This window comes from Centruroides sculpturatus, unplaced genomic scaffold, assembly GCF_000671375.1.
Source record: "Centruroides sculpturatus isolate CEXI.00-Female unplaced genomic scaffold, Cexi_2.0 scaffold425, whole genome shotgun sequence".
Lineage (NCBI taxonomy): Eukaryota > Metazoa > Arthropoda > Arachnida > Scorpiones > Buthidae > Centruroides > Centruroides sculpturatus.
Genome location: NW_019384549.1, coordinates 532,687 through 557,758, shown reverse-complemented (window position 1 = coordinate 557,758; position 25,072 = coordinate 532,687). Strand labels below are relative to the sequence as shown.

The 25,072-nt window shown below is 31.2% G+C and overlaps 3 protein-coding genes and 1 long non-coding RNA gene across 12 annotated transcripts in view; 3 read left to right on the top strand and 1 right to left on the bottom strand.

Moving 5' to 3' along the window:
- The window catches only part of LOC111623624 (dnaJ homolog subfamily C member 8-like), a 27,222-nt gene extending 20,268 nt beyond the window's left edge, over positions 1-6,954 (top strand). For both annotated transcript variants that reach the window (XM_023366283.1, XM_023366282.1), the window contains exons 8-9: positions 6,052-6,127; positions 6,270-6,954. In XM_023366283.1, coding sequence (XP_023222051.1) covers positions 6,052-6,127; positions 6,270-6,377 — 184 coding nt within the window. In that variant the 3' untranslated portion in view covers positions 6,378-6,954. The remainder of the gene's footprint in view (positions 1-6,051; positions 6,128-6,269) is intronic.
- LOC111623626 overlaps positions 1-25,072 on the bottom strand; it is a 45,140-nt gene that overhangs the window by 12,770 nt on the left and 7,298 nt on the right. The window contains exons 3-4 of one of the 3 annotated variants that reach the window (XR_002756457.1): positions 14,100-14,209; positions 11,490-11,604 (exon numbers count right to left, since the gene is read on the bottom strand). This is a non-coding gene — a long non-coding RNA (uncharacterized LOC111623626). Of the gene's footprint in view, positions 1-11,489; positions 11,605-13,711; positions 14,210-25,072 lie in introns of those variants that run through there. The other 2 variants (XR_002756458.1, XR_002756456.1) reach the window with 2 other exon arrangements.
- On the top strand, positions 14,521-18,565 carry LOC111623625 (homeobox protein MSX-3-like). Its single transcript, XM_023366284.1, has 2 exons — positions 14,521-15,020; positions 18,049-18,565. The coding sequence occupies exons 1-2, from the start codon at positions 14,702-14,704 to the stop codon at positions 18,480-18,482; spliced, it is 753 nt and encodes a 250-aa protein (XP_023222052.1). The 5' UTR covers positions 14,521-14,701; the 3' UTR covers positions 18,483-18,565.
- LOC111623621 overlaps positions 23,348-25,072 on the top strand; it is a 37,345-nt gene continuing 35,620 nt past the window's right edge. For 3 of the 6 annotated variants that reach the window (XM_023366264.1, XM_023366272.1, XM_023366268.1), the window contains exon 1: positions 23,348-23,505. In XM_023366264.1, the coding sequence (XP_023222032.1) occupies positions 23,491-23,505 (15 nt within the window). In that variant the 5' untranslated portion in view covers positions 23,348-23,490. Of the gene's footprint in view, positions 23,506-23,649; positions 23,670-23,694; positions 23,739-25,072 lie in introns of those variants that run through there. The other 3 variants (XM_023366266.1, XM_023366274.1, XM_023366269.1) reach the window with 2 other exon arrangements.

Here is a 25,072-nt window from a genome sequence, read left to right as displayed (position 1 = left end):
AGTTGGTCGTGGGTTTGCGCCAACGAATTGGCGCAAACCCACGACGAACTACGAGTGTTCGATGTCAATAGTGTGTCTAACCAACTATCAGTGTCGAAAGTGAATAGTGGACTTGATGCTGCCCACCAACCCTTGGATTGGTGGGCAGCATCAAGTCCACTATTCACTTTCTACTTACAAGTTAGTGCCAATTGCTTAATTTTGCTCTAATGTGTTCTGCCTTTCACTATATCCCAGTACTGCTTTCTTGATTGTCTTCTTACTGCTCTTCTCTCCATTATTGCCTCAAATATTATTAATATTCTTTATCTATTCTGAATGTCTTAATAGATATCCTATCATGTTAGTTGTTTTATTTATAGTGTTAAGAATGCTTCTGGTTTCTCCTGTTCTCTCTAAAGCATGCTTATTGGACAATTTTTCAGTCCAAGCTACCTTCTGCATTCTTCTCCAGTATCATATTAAGTTAAGAAAGTAAAAAAAATCACTCTTGTTATCTAATTGAACGATACAGAATATTGTTTGAAATTTTAGGCGTTATGACGCTCCAGCCTTTGCGTTTTGTTAAATTTTGCTGTGGATTGGATTAGTTTTGTACGTCAACGCCAAACTTGGGCGATCTGCCGAGAGGGATGCCTCCCGGGAGGACTTTCTATGAGAAACGGCTTTATTTAGGTATTACAAATATGAAGAAAACCCAGAAAACTCCACGTGGCCAGCTCGTTGGCCAGGCGCGAAACCACGATCAACCAACAATGTTCAATGGCAAATTTTGCTGTAAAACACGACCTTATTGCTTACAAAATGATAAAAGAATAAAATGCCATTTATTTTATCCATAAAAAATAATTATTATTTGACAATATTAACAATAGATTACACCAAAAATAATCAAACGTTTAACTAGATTCCGATTTACAACAAAAAATTCTAATTTGTCAGTTCAATCGTTTCGTGGAATATAATTAGTTTCATTAAAATGATGATAAATATGTTTAGGAAGCGTTGCGTGATGTAACAATAGAAAATGTACTGTACAGTACATATTTATGGATTAAGACAACATATGAATACATAATTTGAGGTTCTCTATTTATTAGAAACACGAGTATTATGAATTAACACGACTAGATGGCGCCACCACCAAATTACATTATAACCATATTTTTATAATAAAAATATTTATAAAATGTTCTTATTATTAAAAAACCGAAACGAAAAACTTAATTTAAATAAAAATTTAAAATATTAATCAACGGATGGCACCATAACCGGCTTAATACGCAATATACAGTCGCCCCCCTATAACACTGTTGATTTTTCCGTTTTATATGAATTCCATGTTGTACGAGTCACTTAAATTCTACAAATACGTGTGCCAGGCTGTGAACGGCTCACGTAATTGTAAAATCTAAGTGACTCGTACAACGTGGAATTCATATAAAACGGAATTATCAACAGTGTTATAAGGGGGTCGACTTACATATAAAGTAAAACCTGTCCAAAACGGAACCTGCCTAAACGGAAAAAATTCTTTTTTCTTGTGTTTTTACTACACAGTAAAACCTGTGTAAACGGGAATTACACTTGCATCGAATATTTTCTCCGGTATGACAGGTTTTCGTTTTGAACAGGTTTTACCGTACATAAATCAAGAACAGGTTAATTTATTTCCCTTTCGAAAGTATGTTTAGATAAGTATTATAAAGACTTTCACTGTCAAACGGCGCGTAAACACATCAAATTTCTTAATCAGTTAAGAAAACAAAAAGAACATTTAGGGTCTTAGTTTTGTAAATATTTCGTAGGCGTCGCGTGGCACGCGAACTATGGCACGAACGTCGTCGAAACTAACAAAACAATACGTCATATAGGTACGAAATTTGGTTGCGGTTCAATCTAGCAGTGCGGAACACTGATTTCATGCGACTTATGGACAATAAATGCTAGCGTATTGCCAACGTTATGAGTGATCCTTCATGCGTAGCGTAATACCTCATTGACTTGGCACCGTTCCTGTATTTAACCCTGGCTATTGATGATTGGAAAGTCAGGCCAAACTTAAACATAAAGCGTTTATTCAGTATACATGTTTTTGTGTTGCATTTTATGTGTAAAGCTTGATTTAAACCGCTCTGTTCACAGACCGAATGCGCTGGGTTTAAACTCGTGTAGATGAATAGATTTAAGGATAATGTTTATTAATATTAAATGGGATTTTTAAGTGAGTAATTCTGTAGTGATTTTAAACAGTGATTGTTCTTATCTACAACAACGTTCACCTCCAAACACCGCCAATTTTTTTCAGAAAATTGGCGCTGTTTAGACCTCTAACAACGGCCAGTTTCTTAATATTCTCGTCAGTGGCCGTCTTTAACAGGACTGATAGTTTAATTCAGAGTTAAATAAAATCAATTTCGTATCTAAAAACGACTTTATTTTCTATTTTTCCACTTAAATTCAAACTTTTAAGAGCTAATACGTGATCAACTTTCTTACAGAGAACCCTTACAATATCACTTAGTGTATACTGAAATACAAAAAAGAAGTATTTTTAATTATTTATACGTAAGTAATTTTTCAGAATTTAATATTTAAATAATAATATGTATATAAATTAAATAAATTTGTCTATTTAATCGAAAGTTAACTATAGAGTAACGACGATAAAACAATTTTATTTTTTATTTTTTAATACGTCAAGCAATAAGGAAAGCATAAAATTTACGAGAAGTAAGGAGGAAAAAGTCTTTAAATTATCCGACGAAGAGAAGGAAAAAAAAAAAAAAAAAAATTGGAGACGAGATAATCTCTATCTACGTTAAGAAAGACATAAAGATGTGGGATGTCATACACTGCCGGTCGTGGTGATGCTTGAAAGCAAAAGGGATCAATTCAATAATCAGATAGCGAACACCTNTTTTTCTTACACCAAATGAATTTTAAATATGTTTATTCATTTAATTATCATAAAATTTTTAAGCAATTTAAAGCTTATTATTAAATTTATTAAAAGCAAAGGAAATTTTAATTGAATAATCAATTCCAAAAAAATATAGTAATATATATTGTCAAAGTTATATGAAACATTGACTACATTTTGTGTCTTCATAACAAAAATCTCTTTCAAGAAATACAGAAATCAGTACTACTATTAATCATATGTATATATATTTGTAATAATTATTGGTGATCCCAGATCTTTATACTGTATATGTATCTTATGAGATTTATTTTTTGTTTTATCTGAAATCTGTTTCTTCTATACATAGAGATTCTAAATAATAGAGAAAAAAATACAAGTGTTATTTTTCAGTACTGTAATTTTTTCTACATGAGATGTTGGGTATGAAATTTTAGTGTTTTGTAATCCATGTTTTGTCACGTTTACTAAATATTGTCTCCAAAATTAATTAAATAAGAAATTTTAAAGTTTTGTTTATTATTATTATTTCATATTTTTCAAATACAGGTATCTCTCATATAAGACAGTAATTATGTTCCAAAAAGTTCTGTGTTATGCAAATCCATGCTATATGAAAGGACTAGTGCACATGGAGTCATGTTCCAGAAGTTAGCAAAAATATATTATTCTTTTCCATTACTAAGAGAAATATGTTTATTAAAGCAATCAATAATTTATTTCCAATCAATAATTAATTAACAATTGCAATTAAAAGTACTATATTATGCATTAATTTTAGTTAAACCAGGGTGTTTTCTTTTTACAAAGTATCATCATCACCTTGGCTTTTTTGTTGTTCTTGATCAGAAGTATTGGCAACATTTTCATATTTTTTATTTTTATCATAAAAAAATTTCCCAGAATTTGTGTTCCAAATAGTTCCAAAGTTTAAGTACCGAGATACCACTGTATTTTTTTTCTTCATTTTTACAAATAATTACTTCATTTGTAGGTAAGTAATATCTACAGTTAAAAAAAGTTTAATAACACTTGCCTAAAAATGTTTAAATAAACTTTACTAAATACAAAGATTAAACTATAAAAAGAAGACATGGGTGACAGTTTTAACCACTCAACAGTGACCAACGGATATATCCGTCAAGGGTGATCGTGTGGCAGTGGTGAAGGATGAATATATCCGCAAAAGAATTTTGTGGATATTGCCAAAAACTACCACAAAAAAATTCACATAAAAAAGGAATTACGTAACAATAAAAAAATACTTTTCTTTACTAGACATAACTGTTTACAAAATCTTTTTCCAAAACGATAATGAGAAAAAACGTGTGGAAAAATACTTTAAAAATTTTCCACGTTTATTCTTCACTACATAGAGATAATTAAGGTTAAGTCAGGTACACCATACCTGACTAACCCACTGCTGAAAGGTTAAGGACTAAAGTCTGAAAGCAATGACGACAACACCTGGTTGATAGGACAAGGAAGGAAAAAATTGCACTAAGTTTTCTATCAGTTTTCGTTAAAGTAAACCTGCATAAAATAACTTGAAAATTTCAATATTCTAAAATCAATGGGCAAATTTGAGACAACACACCTGCTTACATTTCATTCGTAAGATTTTTAAATTAATTTCAGTGATATATATAAATGATTATACACAATAAAAAAGTTTTCAGAAGTGCATAAAAACTAATATTACTAATTTTGATTAAAACAAAGCCAGGAACTGAAGCATTTGTAATATATTTCCATAATAATATTTCTCATTGAATTCCAACAAACAGAGCCAAATCTGATTTGAATTCACACTCTGGTGATCTAGGAACAATACCTTCACCTCTTATCTGGCAACAGAATGTTGTGTGTATTACATACTGCATCTGATCTGGCAGCATTATGTTAAAACATATTCTGTTCCAAACGTTTAAAAATAAGCAAATAAAAAAACTACTTTATTGGAGTAAAATCCAGCGGAGTTCTAAACATTTTCAGGTTTGCAGATCAGTCTTTATGGAAACACAATTTAAAAATAAAATACTTTATTTATAATCTAAGAATGTGTTCTCCTGATGAGGTTTAGTATATAAACATTAAAATCTCTCTGCTTCTATTGCAATTTGCTTTAATAAAGTATCATTTTTTAATCTTAATTAATATAGAGTTTAAATATTTCAATAAAAATTTGCAAGTTCATAAAAACACTAAATTAAAGTGCCTTTACAATTCATCCCCCTTTCATGCTATAGTCTGTGAGGAGGGCTACTGCAGAGTTAGCCTTTATTTTGAGGCTCTTGTCTGCCTCAATATGCAAAATTATGTTAAAAATTCTTCTAGTGATGGTAAAATTATAAAAATTAAAACTGCAAGACAGTAATTACAAGTAAAATTCTGAACTTGTGAATTATAAAATTATAATTGTTGTCTCTTTTTACATGAAATTACATTGTTGTTTAAAAATTTAATGATGACTTTATACATTTTTAAATTTATTGATGTATTTGAATATGTGGAAGTTAATTTTAGATTATTTCTTTAATAATGCAAATATATATATATATGTATATTAAAACATTAATTTTGTGGACTTGATGCATTAAAAAACAAACAGTAATCGAAACAATTGACTTCTCTGGTTAGTTGGTTGTATACATCAATGCAATTCATGGGTAATCTGCTGAGGAGGATACTTCCTGAGAGGACTTTCTATGGGAAAACTGGTCCCTATTAAGGTGTTACAAATATGAAGAAACCCAGAAAATTCTGAGTGCCATCCCATTGGTGTGGTGCAAACCTGCAATCGACTACCAGTGTTTAGCTGTTTATCCACTTGACCACTCGTGGGTCCAATTTCTATGGAAATATCATTTCCGATATATCTTTGTCTTTATTTTCAGAGAACGTTTATTAATAAAAAATAAAAAATAGGGGTTCTACATATCTTCTTTTAAATAGTTACTGATAATATAATGGATATTTAATAAAACATCACAAAAATGTTTAGGAAGTGTTAGAATTAAATCATGGAATTTTCTTTTAGGCAATATCATTTTCAAAATTACGTTATTATATATTGTAAAACTGTGTTATTTGTTTACTATTTATAAATATATAAAACTTTTCTGTAGGAAAAGGAAGAGAGAACAAGAAATAGCTGAAGAAGAAAGAAAAAAATTAGAAGTTGAATGGCAAAAAAATTATGAAGTGAGTGTGTAAAATGTCTTCTGTATTGAAGTATGAGTTTATTTTATCTTGTAAAATAAATTATTATTTTTAATTAATTCTATATTTACTATATTAAAATAATGAAAAGATATTAGATATTTACTTTAAATAATTCTTCCAGGATAGTCGAGAAAGTCGTGTGAACAGTTGGAAAGCTTTCAAAACTGGAAACAAGAGTAAGAAGCTAAAAGAATTTCGACCTCCAAAACACAAAGCAGAGACAAGATGAATATCATTTGCTACTCTTGATGTTTTAACATTTTGTATTGTCTAGAAAGAGAAATATCTCGAGTGAGATGCAAACATTAAGAGTTCGAGCTTTGTTTATGAAAGATAATAAACAAAATATATATAAATATAAATCCAGTGAAAGAATGTAAAATCTTCTAATGGATGCTTTCATAAAAGTTGTATCGTCATACATTACTGGATGTATGTAGGTTTTTCTTTCATCTATAGAAACAGTGCATGTTGGTCTCAAAAATTAGTGGCCTCATGAGTTTGTCAAAGGCAGTATTATCTGTATTTTCAAGGCTTTAAAAGTTTATTTTAGTAAAACTTAGTTTTTTCAACTTGGTGGAAGAGTTGCATCACATCAAAACCTTCCCAGAATATTTTAAAATATTTTCACACTAGCGAGTTTTGAAATGTTGCTTCCATTTTATAAAAGACGACTTCAAAATCCCGCTTGTTAAAAAACTTTACATTTACGACCGAATAGAATCTTACAAGAACCATGCAGACGACCAGATCTTGAAATTTGTAATAAGAACAAAACAAAGTTTAATATTTGAAAAAAAAAAAAAACTGAATTTTATGTTTAAATAAAAATAAATATTTGGATAATATTGTCATAAAGTGTTTCCTATGTTTATAAATTAATATTTAGGTTGTAATGTTTATTTATATATGTATAAATTAGCATAGTTCTATAATTTAGTTATAAATTCATCTAAAAATTCTTTTCAAAGTAGTAGTAAATTAATGTAATAATTCCCTAACTTATTACTACTACTATGAGAACTTTACTAAATGAAACATTCTATTAAATGAGCCAAAACAATCCTTATCAGGAAAATAGTTAATACTTGAATACCTTACGCCCAGAAAATGTTTATTAAACATTCATAAACGTTTTTGACTTGTTCTACAAGTCATCCTCAGGTGCAGAATACAACTACCTTGTATGACTTTTATGGATTGTAGATATCCGGGGATGACTTTATATGGTCTTTAGATACCTGGGGATGATTTGGAGATCAAGTCGAAAATGCTTATGAATATTTAATAAACATTTTCTCAGCATAAATAAGGTGTTTGATTGTTAACTATGAATCTTATATTTGCTGTTTTGATTAACCTGAACCTAATGGGTGCTTAATGTAATTAATCCTGTTACAGGATAATCAGAACTTCAATTGTAATCACTGGAATAATAGATAGGTGATGATAATAGATTTAAGGCGTGAGAGAAGGATTACGCGAAAAAAATTTAGTTTCATAATGTGCCGGTAGGGAAAGTACGTCGCATAAATCGCGTTTTTTTTTCAATAGCAGAAAGGTATAAAATGAGTATTGTAAGCGTATTCTCAAGAACTGATTAAAAAAAAAAAAGCATGCGTCTCACTCTGTTTGGTGCCGTCAAGTCTACGTGAACGGATGCAATGCTGCAAACAGGATGCCTAGACAAGGCAATTTTCCTGCAAGATGGCTGCCTCGTATCGCAAGACCAATGTGACTGCTCTTACGAGATCATTTCATTGAGAAAAGAGTAATTGGTCACTTTTTTCCCTTTGGCATTGCTATCATAATCACCTGATCCCTCATAGTCAATGTTTATAGAGGGTGTGTTCTAAGCTAGCTGCTTTAAACAAAAATATACTATAATTTCATCATGTGGAAAATTTCTACAAATGTGTTGCATTCCGCAATCTAGCATACTGTTTATTACATGGACTTTCCGATTAGGTTGGCCATAATTTATGCCAGAAAGGGAAGGAGAAACCAAAGCTGATGAATAAAGGCCCTCTCAGAATTCCGTAAAGAAGGGCCAAACCAAGCATATTTTTCAGATGAACTTATTTTGATAAGCCCTGCTCACTCAGTGTGATAAATTTTATTATGAAATTAAGTCGCAATTTTGCTTTGTAATTAGCATTGCTTTCATGGCTTCAATATTTATTCCGGACTTTTTTGACCTCGGGAAATTCGTAAGTGAAAATAAGTTTATTCTTTCTACAGAACCTGTAGTTCTGGGAAAACAAGAGACTAATTCTATCAAATTGCCAAAATCTTGGAATGCGAGATCTTTTTCATGACTTTCATTAAATATTTTGGGATCTCCCATATCTCGGGAAATAAATTATACTTTGCATGCTAAGCCAGTTCGTAGTATATATATTACAGGCAAAGTATGAAATTCAGGCATTGCATAGCATGCTCTATAATCAGTATAAATGCCTAGGTACAGTATGCTCTAAATACAGGCAATTATAGGCCTATACTTTACCTAGGCGTTTATAGAATGCCGGATACTCTGCTGGCAGATATGAAACGAACAGTAAGCCTATGCATTCTCCCATTTTGTAATCAATTTATATAAATACTATTTTTATAAATGCTCCTTAAGATTATCCATTTTCAATTAAAAACTATGGGAAAATAACTGTTTTTAAAAAAGTACAGTATATTGATGGAACAGAAAAGACAAAAACTGATTAGGCTAAGCCAATAGAAGAAAAACAATGCAATCAAATTCGATGTTTCAGAAAAGATTCAATGTACTTTTTGAGACTCGTGCTCCTATTGGTCATGGTAGGCGATGAAAGAGCTATCGACTAAGTATGCTAATATTATTTGGCATGACATGGAACTTTCTTACAGTTCTGTGAACTCTGACAATTGAAACAGAAAGATTACAAAAAAGTTATTGTAGTGAAACCATCGATTTCATAGGATTTAGTTCTTACTTTTAAGCGAATGGATAAAACCATCGAACACTGGTAGTTGGTCGTGGGTTTGCGCCAACGAATTGGCGCAAACCCACGACGAACTACGAGTGTTCGATGTCAATAGTGTGTCTAACCAACTATCAGTGTCGAAAGTGAATAGTGGACTTGATGCTGCCCACCAACCCTTGGATTGGTGGGCAGCATCAAGTCCACTATTCACTTTCTACTTACAAGTTAGTGCCAATTGCTTAATTTTGCTCTAATGTGTTCTGCCTTTCACTATATCCCAGTACTGCTTTCTTGATTGTCTTCTTACTGCTCTTCTCTCCATTATTGCCTCAAATATTATTAATATTCTTTATCTATTCTGAATGTCTTAATAGATATCCTATCATGTTAGTTGTTTTATTTATAGTGTTAAGAATGCTTCTGGTTTCTCCTGTTCTCTCTAAAGCATGCTTATTGGACAATTTTTCAGTCCAAGCTACCTTCTGCATTCTTCTCCAGTATCATATTAAGTTAAGAAAGTAAAAAAAATCACTCTTGTTATCTAATTGAACGATACAGAATATTGTTTGAAATTTTAGGCGTTATGACGCTCCAGCCTTTGCGTTTTGTTAAATTTTGCTGTGGATTGGATTAGTTTTGTACGTCAACGCCAAACTTGGGCGATCTGCCGAGAGGGATGCCTCCCGGGAGGACTTTCTATGAGAAACGGCTTTATTTAGGTATTACAAATATGAAGAAAACCCAGAAAACTCCACGTGGCCAGCTCGTTGGCCAGGCGCGAAACCACGATCAACCAACAATGTTCAATGGCAAATTTTGCTGTAAAACACGACCTTATTGCTTACAAAATGATAAAAGAATAAAATGCCATTTATTTTATCCATAAAAAATAATTATTATTTGACAATATTAACAATAGATTACACCAAAAATAATCAAACGTTTAACTAGATTCCGATTTACAACAAAAAATTCTAATTTGTCAGTTCAATCGTTTCGTGGAATATAATTAGTTTCATTAAAATGATGATAAATATGTTTAGGAAGCGTTGCGTGATGTAACAATAGAAAATGTACTGTACAGTACATATTTATGGATTAAGACAACATATGAATACATAATTTGAGGTTCTCTATTTATTAGAAACACGAGTATTATGAATTAACACGACTAGATGGCGCCACCACCAAATTACATTATAACCATATTTTTATAATAAAAATATTTATAAAATGTTCTTATTATTAAAAAACCGAAACGAAAAACTTAATTTAAATAAAAATTTAAAATATTAATCAACGGATGGCACCATAACCGGCTTAATATGCAATATACAGTCGACNCCAGGCTGTGAACGGCTCACGTAATTGTAAAATCTAAGTGACTCGTACAACGTGGAATTCATATAAAACGGAATTATCAACAGTGTTATAAGGGGGTCGACTTACATATAAAGTAAAACCTGTCCAAAACGGAACCTGCCTAAACGGAAAAAATTCTTTTTTCTTGTGTTTTTACTACACAGTAAAACCTGTGTAAACGGGAATTACACTTGCATCGAATATTTTCTCCGGTATGACAGGTTTTCGTTTTGAACAGGTTTTACCGTACATAAATCAAGAACAGGTTAATTTATTTCCCTTTCGAAAGTATGTTTAGATAAGTATTATAAAGACTTTCACTGTCAAACGGCGCGTAAACACATCAAATTTCTTAATCAGTTAAGAAAACAAAAAGAACATTTAGGGTCTTAGTTTTGTAAATATTTCGTAGGCGTCGCGTGGCACGCGAACTATGGCACGAACGTCGTCGAAACTAACAAAACAATACGTCATATAGGTACGAAATTTGGTTGCGGTTCAATCTAGCAGTGCGGAACACTGATTTCATGCGACTTATGGACAATAAATGCTAGCGTATTGCCAACGTTATGAGTGATCCTTCATGCGTAGCGTAATACCTCATTGACTTGGCACCGTTCCTGTATTTAACCCTGGCTATTGATGATTGGAAAGTCAGGCCAAACTTAAACATAAAGCGTTTATTCAGTATACATGTTTTTGTGTTGCATTTTATGTGTAAAGCTTGATTTAAACCGCTCTGTTCACAGACCGAATGCGCTGGGTTTAAACTCGTGTAGATGAATAGATTTAAGGATAATGTTTATTAATATTAAATGGGATTTTTAAGTGAGTAATTCTGTAGTGATTTTAAACAGTGATTGTTCTTATCTACAACAACGTTCACCTCCAAACACCGCCAATTTTTTTCAGAAAATTGGCGCTGTTTAGACCTCTAACAACGGCCAGTTTCTTAATATTCTCGTCAGTGGCCGTCTTTAACAGGACTGATAGTTTAATTCAGAGTTAAATAAAATCAATTTCGTATCTAAAAACGACTTTATTTTCTATTTTTCCACTTAAATTCAAACTTTTAAGAGCTAATACGTGATCAACTTTCTTACAGAGAACCCTTACAATATCACTTAGTGTATACTGAAATACAAAAAAGAAGTATTTTTAATTATTTATACGTAAGTAATTTTTCAGAATTTAATATTTAAATAATAATATGTATATAAATTAAATAAATTTGTCTATTTAATCGAAAGTTAACTATAGAGTAACGACGATAAAACAATTTTATTTTTTATTTTTTAATACGTCAAGCAATAAGGAAAGCATAAAATTTACGAGAAGTAAGGAGGAAAAAGTCTTTAAATTATCCGACGAAGAGAAGAAAAAAAAAAAAAAAAAAATTGGAGACGAGATAATCTCTATCTACGTTAAGAAAGACATAAAGATGTGGGATGTCATACACTGCCGGTCGTGGTGATGCTTGAAAGCAAAAGGGATCAATTCAATAATCAGATAGCGAACACCTTCAAACTGATGGCCCTAATTTCCTGTGGGCCTGAAGATTCCTCATTAGTGAGTCTCAACGCCTTTTATCGAACGAGTGCTTCCGTCCCATGACAGATGAGTCGGCCACGCGAGTCGATAGAGCCCTCTGGACAACAGTCTTGTTTATCAATGAAAGAGCTTCTTTGCTTTGATGTCTCCGGGCTCTTTCTCTATTGTTAAAGGTTTATGGAAATTTATTGCCGTCTTTCCCTACTTTGATGGTACTGGATTTCCTTTCTTCTTTTCTTTTTCTAGCTTGCTTATGCTCCTTTTCTCACTCTTTTTTTTAAATATATATATATTTTTATATTATTTTTTTGTCAGTTTGTGAAGGGTTGATGGTGACTTCCCTTAAACGTTTCACTTCTTTTGTTTTTCTTTTTTAATAAATAATAATAATAATATACATGTCTACTTGTGTCAGTTAGAACGTTCGTAATTCCAAACTCTAGCGTTATTTGTATTATATTTTAATCAATTCTTCGGCAGAATTCGTCGTAAGAAACTTAAGACTTCGCTCCACTATACTTTCATTTGTTTTATCACTCCTATTTACACAGAAAATAATTAAATTTTATTGTAAGTATAACACGTTTCCTGTTGAATAGGAAGTTGAATATATTCTTTGCAAACTGCTAGAGTGATTTAGAATATGAAGATGTCATAGAAAAAGCCCATAGGGGAGAATTAACCGTAAACGTGATAAGACAAGGAGAACAAATGTATAACTTTCTACATATTTAAGCTTCTGGGGAATTTTTTTTTTACCACTTCTACTGTTACCCGGATTGTTTTGAAATTCATTCACTTTTATTTACCTTTTCTATTTTTAATTTGAGGGTGATTGAGAACATAACGCCTGATTTTATTAGTTAAATGTTCCACGTGTCTTGGCTTCCCTTTTTTTTTTTTTTTTTTTTTTTCTTAAACGTGTTATTGTCAAAACAAAACGAATGATTTAAGAATGGATTATAAACAATTCTTAATAATAAGATATAAACAGAAGAAGACTGTTTCAACAGGAAACAACACGTGCAAACTTTAATTGCTTTTGACACTTTGAATCAACGAAAGATCGAGGCGTGCATCTTTAGTTTCTCAACAGAATTACTCGTTTCATGCCCTGTTGAATGCATCATTCATATCCGAAACGATTATCTTTCACTTTTCTTTATAACAAAATCTGATTTATAAACATTCTTTGCAAATTGCAGGCCTGTGTAAAAATTATTAAGTGTTTAAATGAATTTCAAAGGACAGTTAACTCGGTTGATTAGCCTGTTTCTGAATTAAATATTACAGAAATTTGTTCGAAATATTTATTATATTTCTGTATTAAGCGTGATTATCTTCGTATTTCTTTAGTGTGACTTGAAGTTTAAAATTAAGTCTTAACAAAGCATTCTGTGTGAGCCTTTAAGTATTAGAAAAAAGAATTAAACTTTATACAAGCAGAAAATAGTATTTAACATAATTTATAATGACATAAATATCAAGATATACTTACAGCTGATTTTTTTGTAATGCTACAAACGAATTTCTATATAATGAAAGACTTTGAAGGAAAACAAGTAAATATTTACTTCTAATGCTAATAATTCAGTTTTAAAAATGTCTACTTAAGAATTTGATTGAGAGTTATAAAAATTCGAAGTCATTTACACACTCTTTTCTCTTACAAAACATATAGAAATGACGTCGAACTGATGTAAAACCGTAATATATTCTAACAAAATGGATGCACCTGAAGTGAATCCATGTTAAGTCAGTTTCTTAAGAAAACATAATAACTGAGGGATCAACAGAATGTTTTAGAAAGTTTCGTGTAAAAATTCTGAGAAACCGCTATCCTATATGAATTATTGCATTTTCATTGTGAAGAACTTGTGAAGCTAAATGTTGTATAACTGCAGCTGTTCTCGGCTATCTTTATAAGCATATTTTTCTCCCTTTAAAGGCGCATAAGGTGAACCATTACCATAATACAGGTGTAGGGTCTTGTAAAGGTCAGTTTTTTTGGTGGTGTGTTCTTTGTAAAACGTGAGAATAAGAAGTCAATCTGAAGAGTGAGGATAGAATTACCTTACCTGTTCATTTAGAGGGGGAGCGATTGTTAACCTGCAGAGCGTAACAACTTGCTCCTAGATGCAGGATGTGGTTTCAATACTCTTCAATAGACACTGATTAAAGAATGGATCTACAGAAAAAAAAAATATTCAACATTAACCTCTTTACTTGCTTATCTGAATCACTAAATATATTTTTTTAATAAAAAAAAGAAGAAGAAGAAGAAAAAAAAAATACATTAATATAGTTTCTTTTTAAAAGTTAAGCATTCTTTCACTAATATTAAAATAAGTAAAAATTAATACAGATAATCAACAACAGGTTGAACATTTAAAAAAAAACTAGAATTTTATATCCTCGACCATTAATTAAAACATTAAAAAATCGAATGGTTAAAAAATATTTGCTGATAACGTCAATGGAAAAGTCTCTGCCCTCCTATTCGCTCTTACTTTCATTAATAACGTGCGGTATCGGGAGTGGTGAGCGTGACGTCACGAGAGAACAGCCAATGATAGGATTTAATACAGTAATAGTAGCAATAGACCATCCGTCCATTCAGTCAGGTGTTGATCAAGGTGTTCGATGCATCGGAGAAAGTTAGCATGCGGTTGGTGATAGAATGGATGTCGTCATGTCCACGAAATCTTCCAAATCTATATCTTTCTCGGTGGATTCTCTTCTCTCCGATCACGTGACTAAAAAAACTGATGCAGAATCCCAAAATCCCAGGCGCCTTTTTACCGTAGAGGGTCTGTTGGATGCGGATGGTATTAAAACAAATGGGATATTGGAAAATTTAGCAGATTACGGTACTTCTTCATCTGGAAGGCAAATTATATCCGGTCAGTCTCCTATTCCTACACCACCCGCTTGGGTTCATCCCCTAGGAACTACTATACCTTGGTTGCAAGCAGGACGTGCATTATCGCCGCCTAACAGTGAGTATTTTCGATCACATCCCTACTTTATTATGAAAAAAAAATTAAATCTAGCCTTAGTTTCTAGTATGTACTCGTGAATCCTTTATAGAAGATCCTCTTGGTTCTTCCAATATTGTAGATTAAAAGTGAGTCACGTAATAGACAGCATGGAACATTAAGCAAGACTGTGTCAACACAAATCAGTGGAAAGTGTGAAGAAATATCGAACTATCCTGGAAATGATGTTTGTTCCGACACAGATGACTAAATATCAATCGAATTATAGACATAAACAGTCATTTGGTGGTTTCAATGTTTATTTTGATGCTACGGATGATTTAACATCCCCTCAATAGGGCAATATATATAATTGAATGGGGATCTTCTCAAAAAAAAAAAAAAAAGTTTTGTTGTTTTGTTATTAGACTAAAAGCCTTTCGAATATCTTGTTTGCTTGATCGTAGACAAGCCTGAAAAGAGATGAAACTAACCAATGCATTGTTCTAATGGGAAATTTAAGTGTTACTTCTATCATGAAACTAGATCTTCAAGCTAATTCAAACTGAATGAATTTCGAGTAAAGAGTAAGCCCATATCTTATTCTATAACTAAAATTAACTACAGAAAAACAAAGCATTTAACTGTTGTCTTATAAGGCAATAAACTCTCATCAAACTGCAACTCTTAATCTATATTTTTATCCTTAATTGTGAGTTAAAAAAATATAACTTTTAATACTACACATCATTGATATAGAAGGCCTATTATTATTAAAACAATCCCTTGATTAAATAGTTTTCTTTATCAATTATTATTCGTTTTCATAATTAAAAATTAATTTTTAACTTATCATTACAACCTTATTATAATGCTGATATAACAATAGGCCTGACAGGTTTTAACTTTAGAAAAAGACGAGTTAATTATATTATTCTAATACTTAATTATAAGCTTACTATGTTCTTCATTATTTTAATAAAGAAGGGCCTAATATTTTTAACAAATACATGTTTTATTTTTTCTTTAATTGCATACAGTATCAATATTTTTTCTTATGTAATTTTAAAAATAAGTTTATAATTGTCAGTAAGCAGCAATTTCTCTGGATCTATTAAGAAACTTAACACCTTACTATTATATTTAATTAGCCTATAAAATCATCTGTTAGTATTTTATTATGAGACGATAACAGTTCCATTTTTAACACTTTTTAAACAATGAATTTATATGTAAAAATTCTTTAAATATTTAAAGAATTATTAAGAAATTTTATAAAGAATTTATTTATTTAGTTGTAGTATATTGTTTTGTGAGTTATGCTGTGCTATTGTTAAAAATTAAGCAGGAATCATGATTTTTTATTATATTTTTTGAAATTACCAGCGTTAAATAAACATTACTTTGTTTTATAACTAAACAGATTAAGTCAGATGACATTGTTTTAACGTGCTTATAACTTACAATAGATTTATTTATGAATTTTTAAAGATGTATGACAGAAATATTCTTAATCTTTATCGGAATGCCATTATTATTAATCTATATTAGGCTTTAATAACATTAAATTTCATTTGTATAGTGAGAAAATATTGGAAAGTAATCATTCTTTTGATGTGCTAGATACAAGAAGGCGTATTTTTAGAAGTGAGTTCAATATAATTCATGTTAAAGTAGTTTATAGGCTTATTGCAAATTTTCAAATCGATTTGCTGACCACTTGACACTTGCTGACGATTTTCTGACATTTTTGCCCTTGACTTTCGCTTGAGTTTTATGATAAAATTTAGGCCTATATTTTAGAGAAGTTTTAACCTTATAAAATTTAATGTATAGGTTAATATATACATATATTTTAACTGTTAATTTCTACTATTATAAGATGAAACTATGTAGCCTAAATTTATATTAAAATAAAGAAAAACTACAAAAAAAAGTTTCACTCTTAAAACATTTTCTTAACTTTTTAGACTCCTTAGATCCTATCTAAACATAAATTTAATCTATATTAAGTCATTATGCACTAATTTTTCTAGAAAAGGAAAGACATATCTAACAATTTTACTTACTCAAAGAACAATTTTAACATACAGAAACGTGTGAACATTTAATGGAGATACGAAATGGATTATTCTATTAAATTTTCCATTTAAAAATCTATTTTAAGCAACTAAAATCACTCGTAAACGATATTACTCTCTTATTCCAGATTTAAGACGGGGAGTGCCATCAAAAAGCAACTGAGTTTGCTAGCCTTTGCATTTTTGATACACACTGTTAAGTGAAAGTTGAATGCCTATCTGTTCATCGCAGCGGCAATTTGTAGATAGTTAAGGAACTCATAATTCAGTCAACACAGTATTCGAATAAGATTACGGTTTTATGAGGCAATATATAGGCTTGGCCTTATCTCGTTTTGTCGGTACATTAAGGGATAAATAAATATTTATCTGATTAAAATAAGCCACTGGCTATGAGGTATCACGCACTTCGTGTCACACCTCTCGTATCATAACAACTTTTTTTTTTATTATTTAATATTTACAATATCATGCCTAATTTTAAAATAAAGAAACTTAAGACATTATAACTTATGCATAAAATTTAAGTAATGCGCAAATATTTTAGCGAAACAAAGATAATTTTTCATATTTTAATTTAAATTAATTAACTGAATTTCCATATTAATCTTGTCTATCCCGATTTCATCGTCACCTTTTGAATATGAGAATCGATGAGCCTTTACAAAACAATGGCCGCGTGTGTTACGTGGCTTTTCAAATTCAGTATAAGTCGCACATTAATTAATAATAATGTTTGCTTCGTTTTAATTTTAATGCTTATTTACGAATTAAAAATGGCGTGTCCCAACATAATCGATGTAATTTTGTTTTATTTCTGAAAAACAAGCGAATCTGCCTTCTGGAAGGGTAATTTAGAAGGAACTACCACAGTTTATGAATCCATTTTCGTTTAATTTCCTATAAATCTTAAAGTGGATTTAATAGAAAACATCGATTTCTACCATTTACTGTTTGTTTCTTTTCAGAACCGGGGGAACCACCCAAATTACCAGCAATGAAATGTCAACTAAGAAAACACAAAAGCAACCGCAAACCTAGGACTCCTTTCACAACGCAACAACTTCTTGCCCTGGAAAGAAAATTCCGTAATAAACAGTACCTGTCTATAGCGGAAAGAGCGGAATTTTCTAGTTCCCTCAACTTAACCGAAACCCAGGTGAAGATCTGGTTCCAAAATAGGCGAGCCAAAGAGAAACGTCTAAAAGAAGCCGAACTAGAGAAATTGCGTATGGCTGCAAGACCTCTTCTACCCTCTTTCGGATTTACTTTAGGTGGCCCAGGACCCTTTTTGCCACCTCCAGCTCATTTCGGTTCCGCCTCCAGACCACTTCTAGGACAATTGATGGCACCCTACCCTCTTTATTCCTGTCAACCGTCGGTCACTGCCTGTCCTCAATAAACAGGTAGTGTATCAGTGCTGTGGTAGCACATGTACAGTATACCTCATGTACATTGTTTTGTGGTATCTAGACTGTGTTAACAGATGAGTATGTATGACAAAGCTGTACATAAAGCACAACTGTATTCATAATGCTTTTGTAGTATACGAATCTTCTACTTTTGTTACTTAGAATCATTCGTAATTATTGATCGCGCAAATGATTCCTTTTAAAACAATTATCGTATGACAAAATTATTAAAAATTCCACAAAAAAAAAAATAATAATGGTCAGAAGAAGCATTTATCCTATCTCGCAATCAGTTATTAATATTTTGATCGAGAAATTTTTTAAATTAAAATTAACAATGAGGAGTAAATAATAATAATTCGAAATCCAAAATGACCTTAGGCACGAGCAATAAATGCTGACTAGTTAGCATTGTATTGTAAATGACGTGGAAATCACCCCTTTTCCGTACCGGAGATTTAACTAGTTAGGGTTAAATGCCCTCATTATCCAATAGGAAACACATCTCCGTTAAATTCATAACTAGTTTACACGTTTCAAACATTGTTAATGGCTACAATGAGAGTGACATTGATCCTTTCTGAGAGGTATTTGCAGTAATCCAATCACATTACCGCAAATTCATTATTGTTAGAATACACGGAATTAATACTAGATTTCAGATACTAAAAAATCAGTGACAAAGCCGTTGTTTACTTAAAAAATACCTAAACTGATACTTTATACTTAGTGGCTACGATGCAATAGAATTACTACTGCTACACTGTACAGCAATATAAATTTAATTCAGTCGGGTACACATCGCAACTTTATTAATTACTGAATATTGATTTTGATGATATTTAAAGAAAATTAACAAACATTAATGTCATTATGATAATGACAGAGACCATATCTCGATAGCTTTACATAAATATTGACAACTGTTTCGGCAACAACAACAGTGACTAAACCAATATTGATAAAAGTTTCTGTATTGACAGGGCCCTAAATGAGTTCTAGAATATGTGGATTGTAAGAAACTCATATATCATTAGACTATTGCCCACCGGACACGTAAACGTCTTATAACGTGGCTATAATGTATTGTTTTTATACAAATGTATACGTAATAGTGAAAAAATCGAATATGTGACAAAATGCCCCACCTGTCAAATAATTCTGAAGATAGAAATGTCTTATGGCAGTACAGATATCTTTCTGCAAAGAACTCATCTGTGACAATTTGCCCCAACCAACTATTCAGGCCATAAATCATCTGAAGCGAAGAAATGAATCACATTTTTATTGCCCGCTTCGCAATTCATTTCTTCCACTTTAAAAAAAGAAAAATTCTAACCAGGCAATGATCCTCATAACCACAAATTCGCGCTAATTGTTATTAGAACTAGAATTAAAAATAATTAATAACTTTGAAGAAAGAAAGAAAGAAAGAAAAAAGACGACGAGACGAATGACTCTTGCAGCGCTTTTCGTCTGAGAAAGTAGTAAAAACAAGAATTAATGTTAGCGCCAACAATAAAAAAAGTTTTACCATCAACCACTTTGCTAACAGAAGAATATGTGGTGTAATAATCTAGCAAGCGTTATAAGATAGGAGGTATGACGTGTAGCACGACAAGAGCCAAGTACCGAAAGTTGTGATGTGTGTAGGAGATTGTTCTGTTGTCATCCCCGAAGGAAGTCTTTATTAACCATCCCGTAGCAGATAGGGTGCGAGTAGCAGCCAATGGTCAGCTGCGTTCTTATCAATTCCTCTGGCCATACTGTCGCGGACAATCAGAGAAGGGACACACGAACCCGATTGATTTTTCGCTCAGGGAGATAAGCCTCGACCGCCTTTCCAACCAAACGCAACCATATGAAAGCAGTTATCGATGACTTAATGGTCCCTAACTGGTATAGAGTGCTGCACGCTTCTTTTTTCCCTCTCCTCTTCTTTTATTCTTTGCTTTTCGATTAATCCTGTCTATTTTTGTTTAAATATTTTATCAAAATTGCATTAATAACAAGCACCCGTGTGAGACTTCATACATCACTTCGCGTGGCTTTTTCCTCCATTTGATCTTGCTTAAATTATGTTTTTCTATTCTTAATACAAGAGTCGCAGGCACAAAGCATTTATTACACTATAGGCTCGTTGTGCTTTAGACTTTATATATTCATTCAATAATATTTTCGTATTACCATTCTATGGTACTACTTAAATTATATTTCTCTATTCTTAATACAAGAGTTTCAGTGTTTTGTAGAGGCACAAAACGTTTTCTATACTATGTTTTAGACTTTACTTGTATGTTGATTCAATAATATTTTCCTAATATATGAGAAAACTTTAAAATATTTATCATTCTGTTTTCTGAACTTTGATATTATTTAAATTATGTAGGCCTATAAATCTATTTCTTAGGTATATTTCTTAAAAATATAGTGATATTATGCAGCTTACTTCAATAAACTTAAGTCAAAACAAGTGCAAAATAACGTAGTAGTGTTATGAAAGTATAGCTTTAAACTTAATATTTTAATTTAATCATAAATAATATATATAAAAATGTATATTGGGTAGTTTTAAAAAGCCTTAACAGATGAGAGACAAGCACTGTTCTCAGTTTTAACAACTTAGCCTATCTTACGACATAATTTCTCTTCTTATAAATGTTTGAGTTCTCATTAAATCAGATAATTATCGTACTGATGACAAAAGATAATGCTAAATTATCTATTCGAGAATAAACTAGGCATAGATATACAACAACAGTGTTAATTATCCGTCTATATGTTGGCATTTCCACTCGACAAGATGCCAGAATGTAAAATATCACAACATACCTCAGTAATAATGTTAGAGGAACGGCCCTAAACAATTAATTGTAGACTTTGTGATGTCATAACACCTTTTAAATTCAACACGTAAAGTTTTAATGATGTCGTATCTCTGAATATTAAGCTAATGGTGTTTGGAAGAGTGTTGATGAGTCGCTGAATCTAACATGATTTCATCGGTAGAGTTGGCACTATTGTTGGATTATGGCGGGCTAAATTGTCTAGCGTGTCATCAAATTATGCAACTGAGATATATTATGTGGTTAGTTTGTGCAATATTGTTAAAGTTTACACGAAATTTTCTAAATTGCTTGATTTGTCTCACTTAAACAACGGAATAGAACAGATATCTTACAATAATGACACTCCATAAAGTGAATTATCATTCTCACGTGTAGGATAATATAGACTTAAGCCAAATGCACAGAATAGAAATTAGGCCTACAAGATTTATGTTCATTGTTAATTTATGTCAATTAACGATGGGATTTAAACACGCCATCCTCATCAAGTTGCCGAATTGATTAGGAAAGCAACCCAAACTTATCTTCTAGCTGAAGAAAAATTACCTTACAAGTTACTTCTATGACTGGATATAGGCCTACTACAGAATAGTTTAACCAATCTGGACGTGTCAAGTTCTATAAACGACCACAGTTACGGAACATAAATGCTATAAATCTTGTTATATATTTCAATAAATACGTGGATATTGGCTTATAAACGAGAGATTTTATGTCGCATCATTACACAGCTTACCTTCCTTTATTATTTACTCTATCGCATATGCGGTAAGGTTATAAACGGGAGGAGTTTAAAGGTTTATTAAAATACAAATTATTACTAAAAAAAAAATATATATTAAATTATTGTAAGGCGCCGATTTATTAATAAAATAATTTAGTTAGTTACAGCATCATTGAAGTCTCAAACAATTCAAGAGGGGAATTTTTAAAAGAGAAGAGATTTTAATCTTTAGAGATCAATTTAAAAATTCAAATCCGATTCAAATTAGATAATTACCATTTCAAAAGAGACAACCCCCGAAAAAGACGATACGAAATCGTCAGCACTCGAACGAGAAAAAAGCAAACCAAAGTTAAATTGGTTTTTCGGCTTTACGAGCGAAAAGTGGCAGAAGCATTTCTAAAAATGATTCCGATAGCGCGTGTGGCATCCCCGTAAGAGAAAGAAAATGGCACCGGATTCTATCAGCAAAAGAATACCCGAGCCATCAAAGTCTCACTGATTGATCGGCTGAAGCTCTTTTATGCCTATCAACTAAGCGCCCGGATAGCTTTAGCTTGGTGACTGCTTCGAATGGACCGAAAAAACCTCAAGCGAACACAATAAATTCCGTTTATAAACCATCGCAGTAGAATTCATCTCCATGATTTGATCAAAATCTCGTCGCCATTTTCACGTTACTGGCAGGAAACGACCGAATCTCTAGTTGCCTCCTGGGGGAAAACTTAGGAGGATTAGGTGTTTTTCGTAGGAGTTCGTGCTACTAGCGCTTTTATTCAAGTATACTCATGCATACATATCGTTGAACGGGGTACAATAATGCAGTTTACCATAACATTTTCCGTTTGGTGGAAACTGTAGATAACTCCTTTCCCTATCTCTCTTTTTTCCTTCCTAAAATTGTTTCTTTAACGACCATTCTTCCAAAGTAGCTTTATATATATATATATATTGAATATATCTGTCTATATATATATTTTAGCTAACTCGGATTTTCTTTAACCGAACTGTCTAGATTTATACGATATTTAAATTCCAACGACTTCACGTCAGTTAAGTTTTATGACGTCAGTTTCAAATAAGCCAATAGAGATTAAGTTAAATTCAAACTATTCGACGTTATTAAAATTTTATGACGTCATTGTCGAAATAAGCCAATGGAGGTTAAGATGGATTCCGGGTTTTACGACGTTTAGCTTTAAATGCGCCAATAGAGATTACGGTAATTTCAAATTCCTCTACGTCATTTAAAGTTTTATGATGTCAGCATTAAATAGCCAATAGATATTATTATTGATTTGAATTTAAATTAGCAAGTTTAAAGAAGAAGAAGAAGAAGAAGAACAAAAAAAAAAGAAGAAGATTTTTTTAAGGCATTTATTTTAACATGATTTAAACGACTTATGATTACATCATTAGAATTTTATGAGATGGAGCGAGGTAAGTTTAAAATTTATTTTCGATGAAAATAACCTTTATTTTTATTAAATTAGGCGTCTATACCGTTATCGTTTAAAAGTGTAACGTTAAAATTTTTTTTATTAATTTAACAAATTCTAAAGAAATTTAACATGATAATTTCAGATAGCGAGAGTCATTACCAGGTAATGTTAAATAGGCCAATACATTTTAAGATATGCGAAAATTTTAAAAAATTATTTCAAGTTTTAAAAGTAATTTTTTTCTTTTTTTATTTCTATTTGAAAAAAGTAAGTCTGTTATATCTAAGTTACTGTAAAATTTTTAAATTATCCTAGGTCATACGGAGTCAATTAATTTATAAATATTATTTTCGAATTTTTAAACAGTAGTATAAATTTATGTAAATGTAAAACTTAAAAAAAAAAAAGAAAAGATTTTGTGGTTTGTAAAATTTAAAATTAGAAAACAATTATAATGCTTGTTCTCTCTTATAACGTGCTAATGTATTGTTTATTGTATTTATTTACTGTAAATTATAAGCTAAACAGTATAATTTATACTAAAAATTTGATTATGTAAAGAAGAAAAATTATTTTATTTCCTATTTTAATTTAAAGTCGGGTACACGCGAGTTTATACCTGAACCTGAAGCAATGGTGTTAAAATTTGGCAATTCTTAAGCCGGGATTTTAACATGATTGCTTATAGTGGACCCAAAAAGAATTAAATTACTTCCTAATAGCAGACATTCCACTCATTTTAAATAAGTTTTTTCGAAGTAGAAATACATAACTGGTTTATATCCGTGTAGAATTTTATACTTAACCGATAATTGTGGTAAAAAATATGATTAAGACCTGTCTCTTAGTTTAAAATTTAACTGAAAACTGACAGCTCAATTGTAGAGTGTGATGCATACACTATACGAATTACAAGCACTTTATTTAATTAAATATTGGATAAACAGAAATTTTAAAATGTGCTATCTTGCTTAAATTGTGTTTATTGTATTGTCTTATAAATTAAAAAGAATAAAAAACAGTAACCCTATTAGGCTATATAGTAATTTGGAATTATAGTACAATTAAAACTCCAAACTTCCCAATATCTTCCCTCCCTTTCAAATTATATAGGCTAATTAAAAGTTTATTTTTGAAGTTTATAAAAGATATATATTTGTTTATATAACTTAAACCAACAGCATAAGCAGGGAGTGACTAAAGGTGTCCGAGCCCACCTTTTTTGTAAATAAATAAATAAATAAGTACAAGAAAGAAATTAACATGTGACAAATGCACTTATTCACAAGTGTACTGTACACAATATCTAAGAGTTTGCTCTCTCCATCCACAGGTTAATGGCTACATCCGCTATAGTACAAAGATGAATATAGGTTTGCAATTTCTAATTCGGGTCCCCAATTTCTGTTCTAATAACAATACTGACTAAAACACTAATCCATTCTATACAGTTAATGCTTTAACAGGTTACGTTTATTTTAAATAATGTTCAATAATAATAAAATATCATGAATATTATTTGATACATTACTTATATACACTAATCTATATTTATTATTCACATA

What these genes read in the sequence shown, in the direction of transcription:
- LOC111623625 (XM_023366284.1), top strand. Translation starts at nt 14,702, where the DNA reads ATGGATGTCGTCATGTCCACGAAATCTTCCAAATCTATATCTTTCTCG. An exon ending in TGCATTATCGCCGCCTAACA is followed by an intron (nt 15,021 to 18,048) that starts GTGAGTATTTTC and finishes GTTTCTTTTCAG; the next exon opens with AACCGGGGGAACCACCCAAA.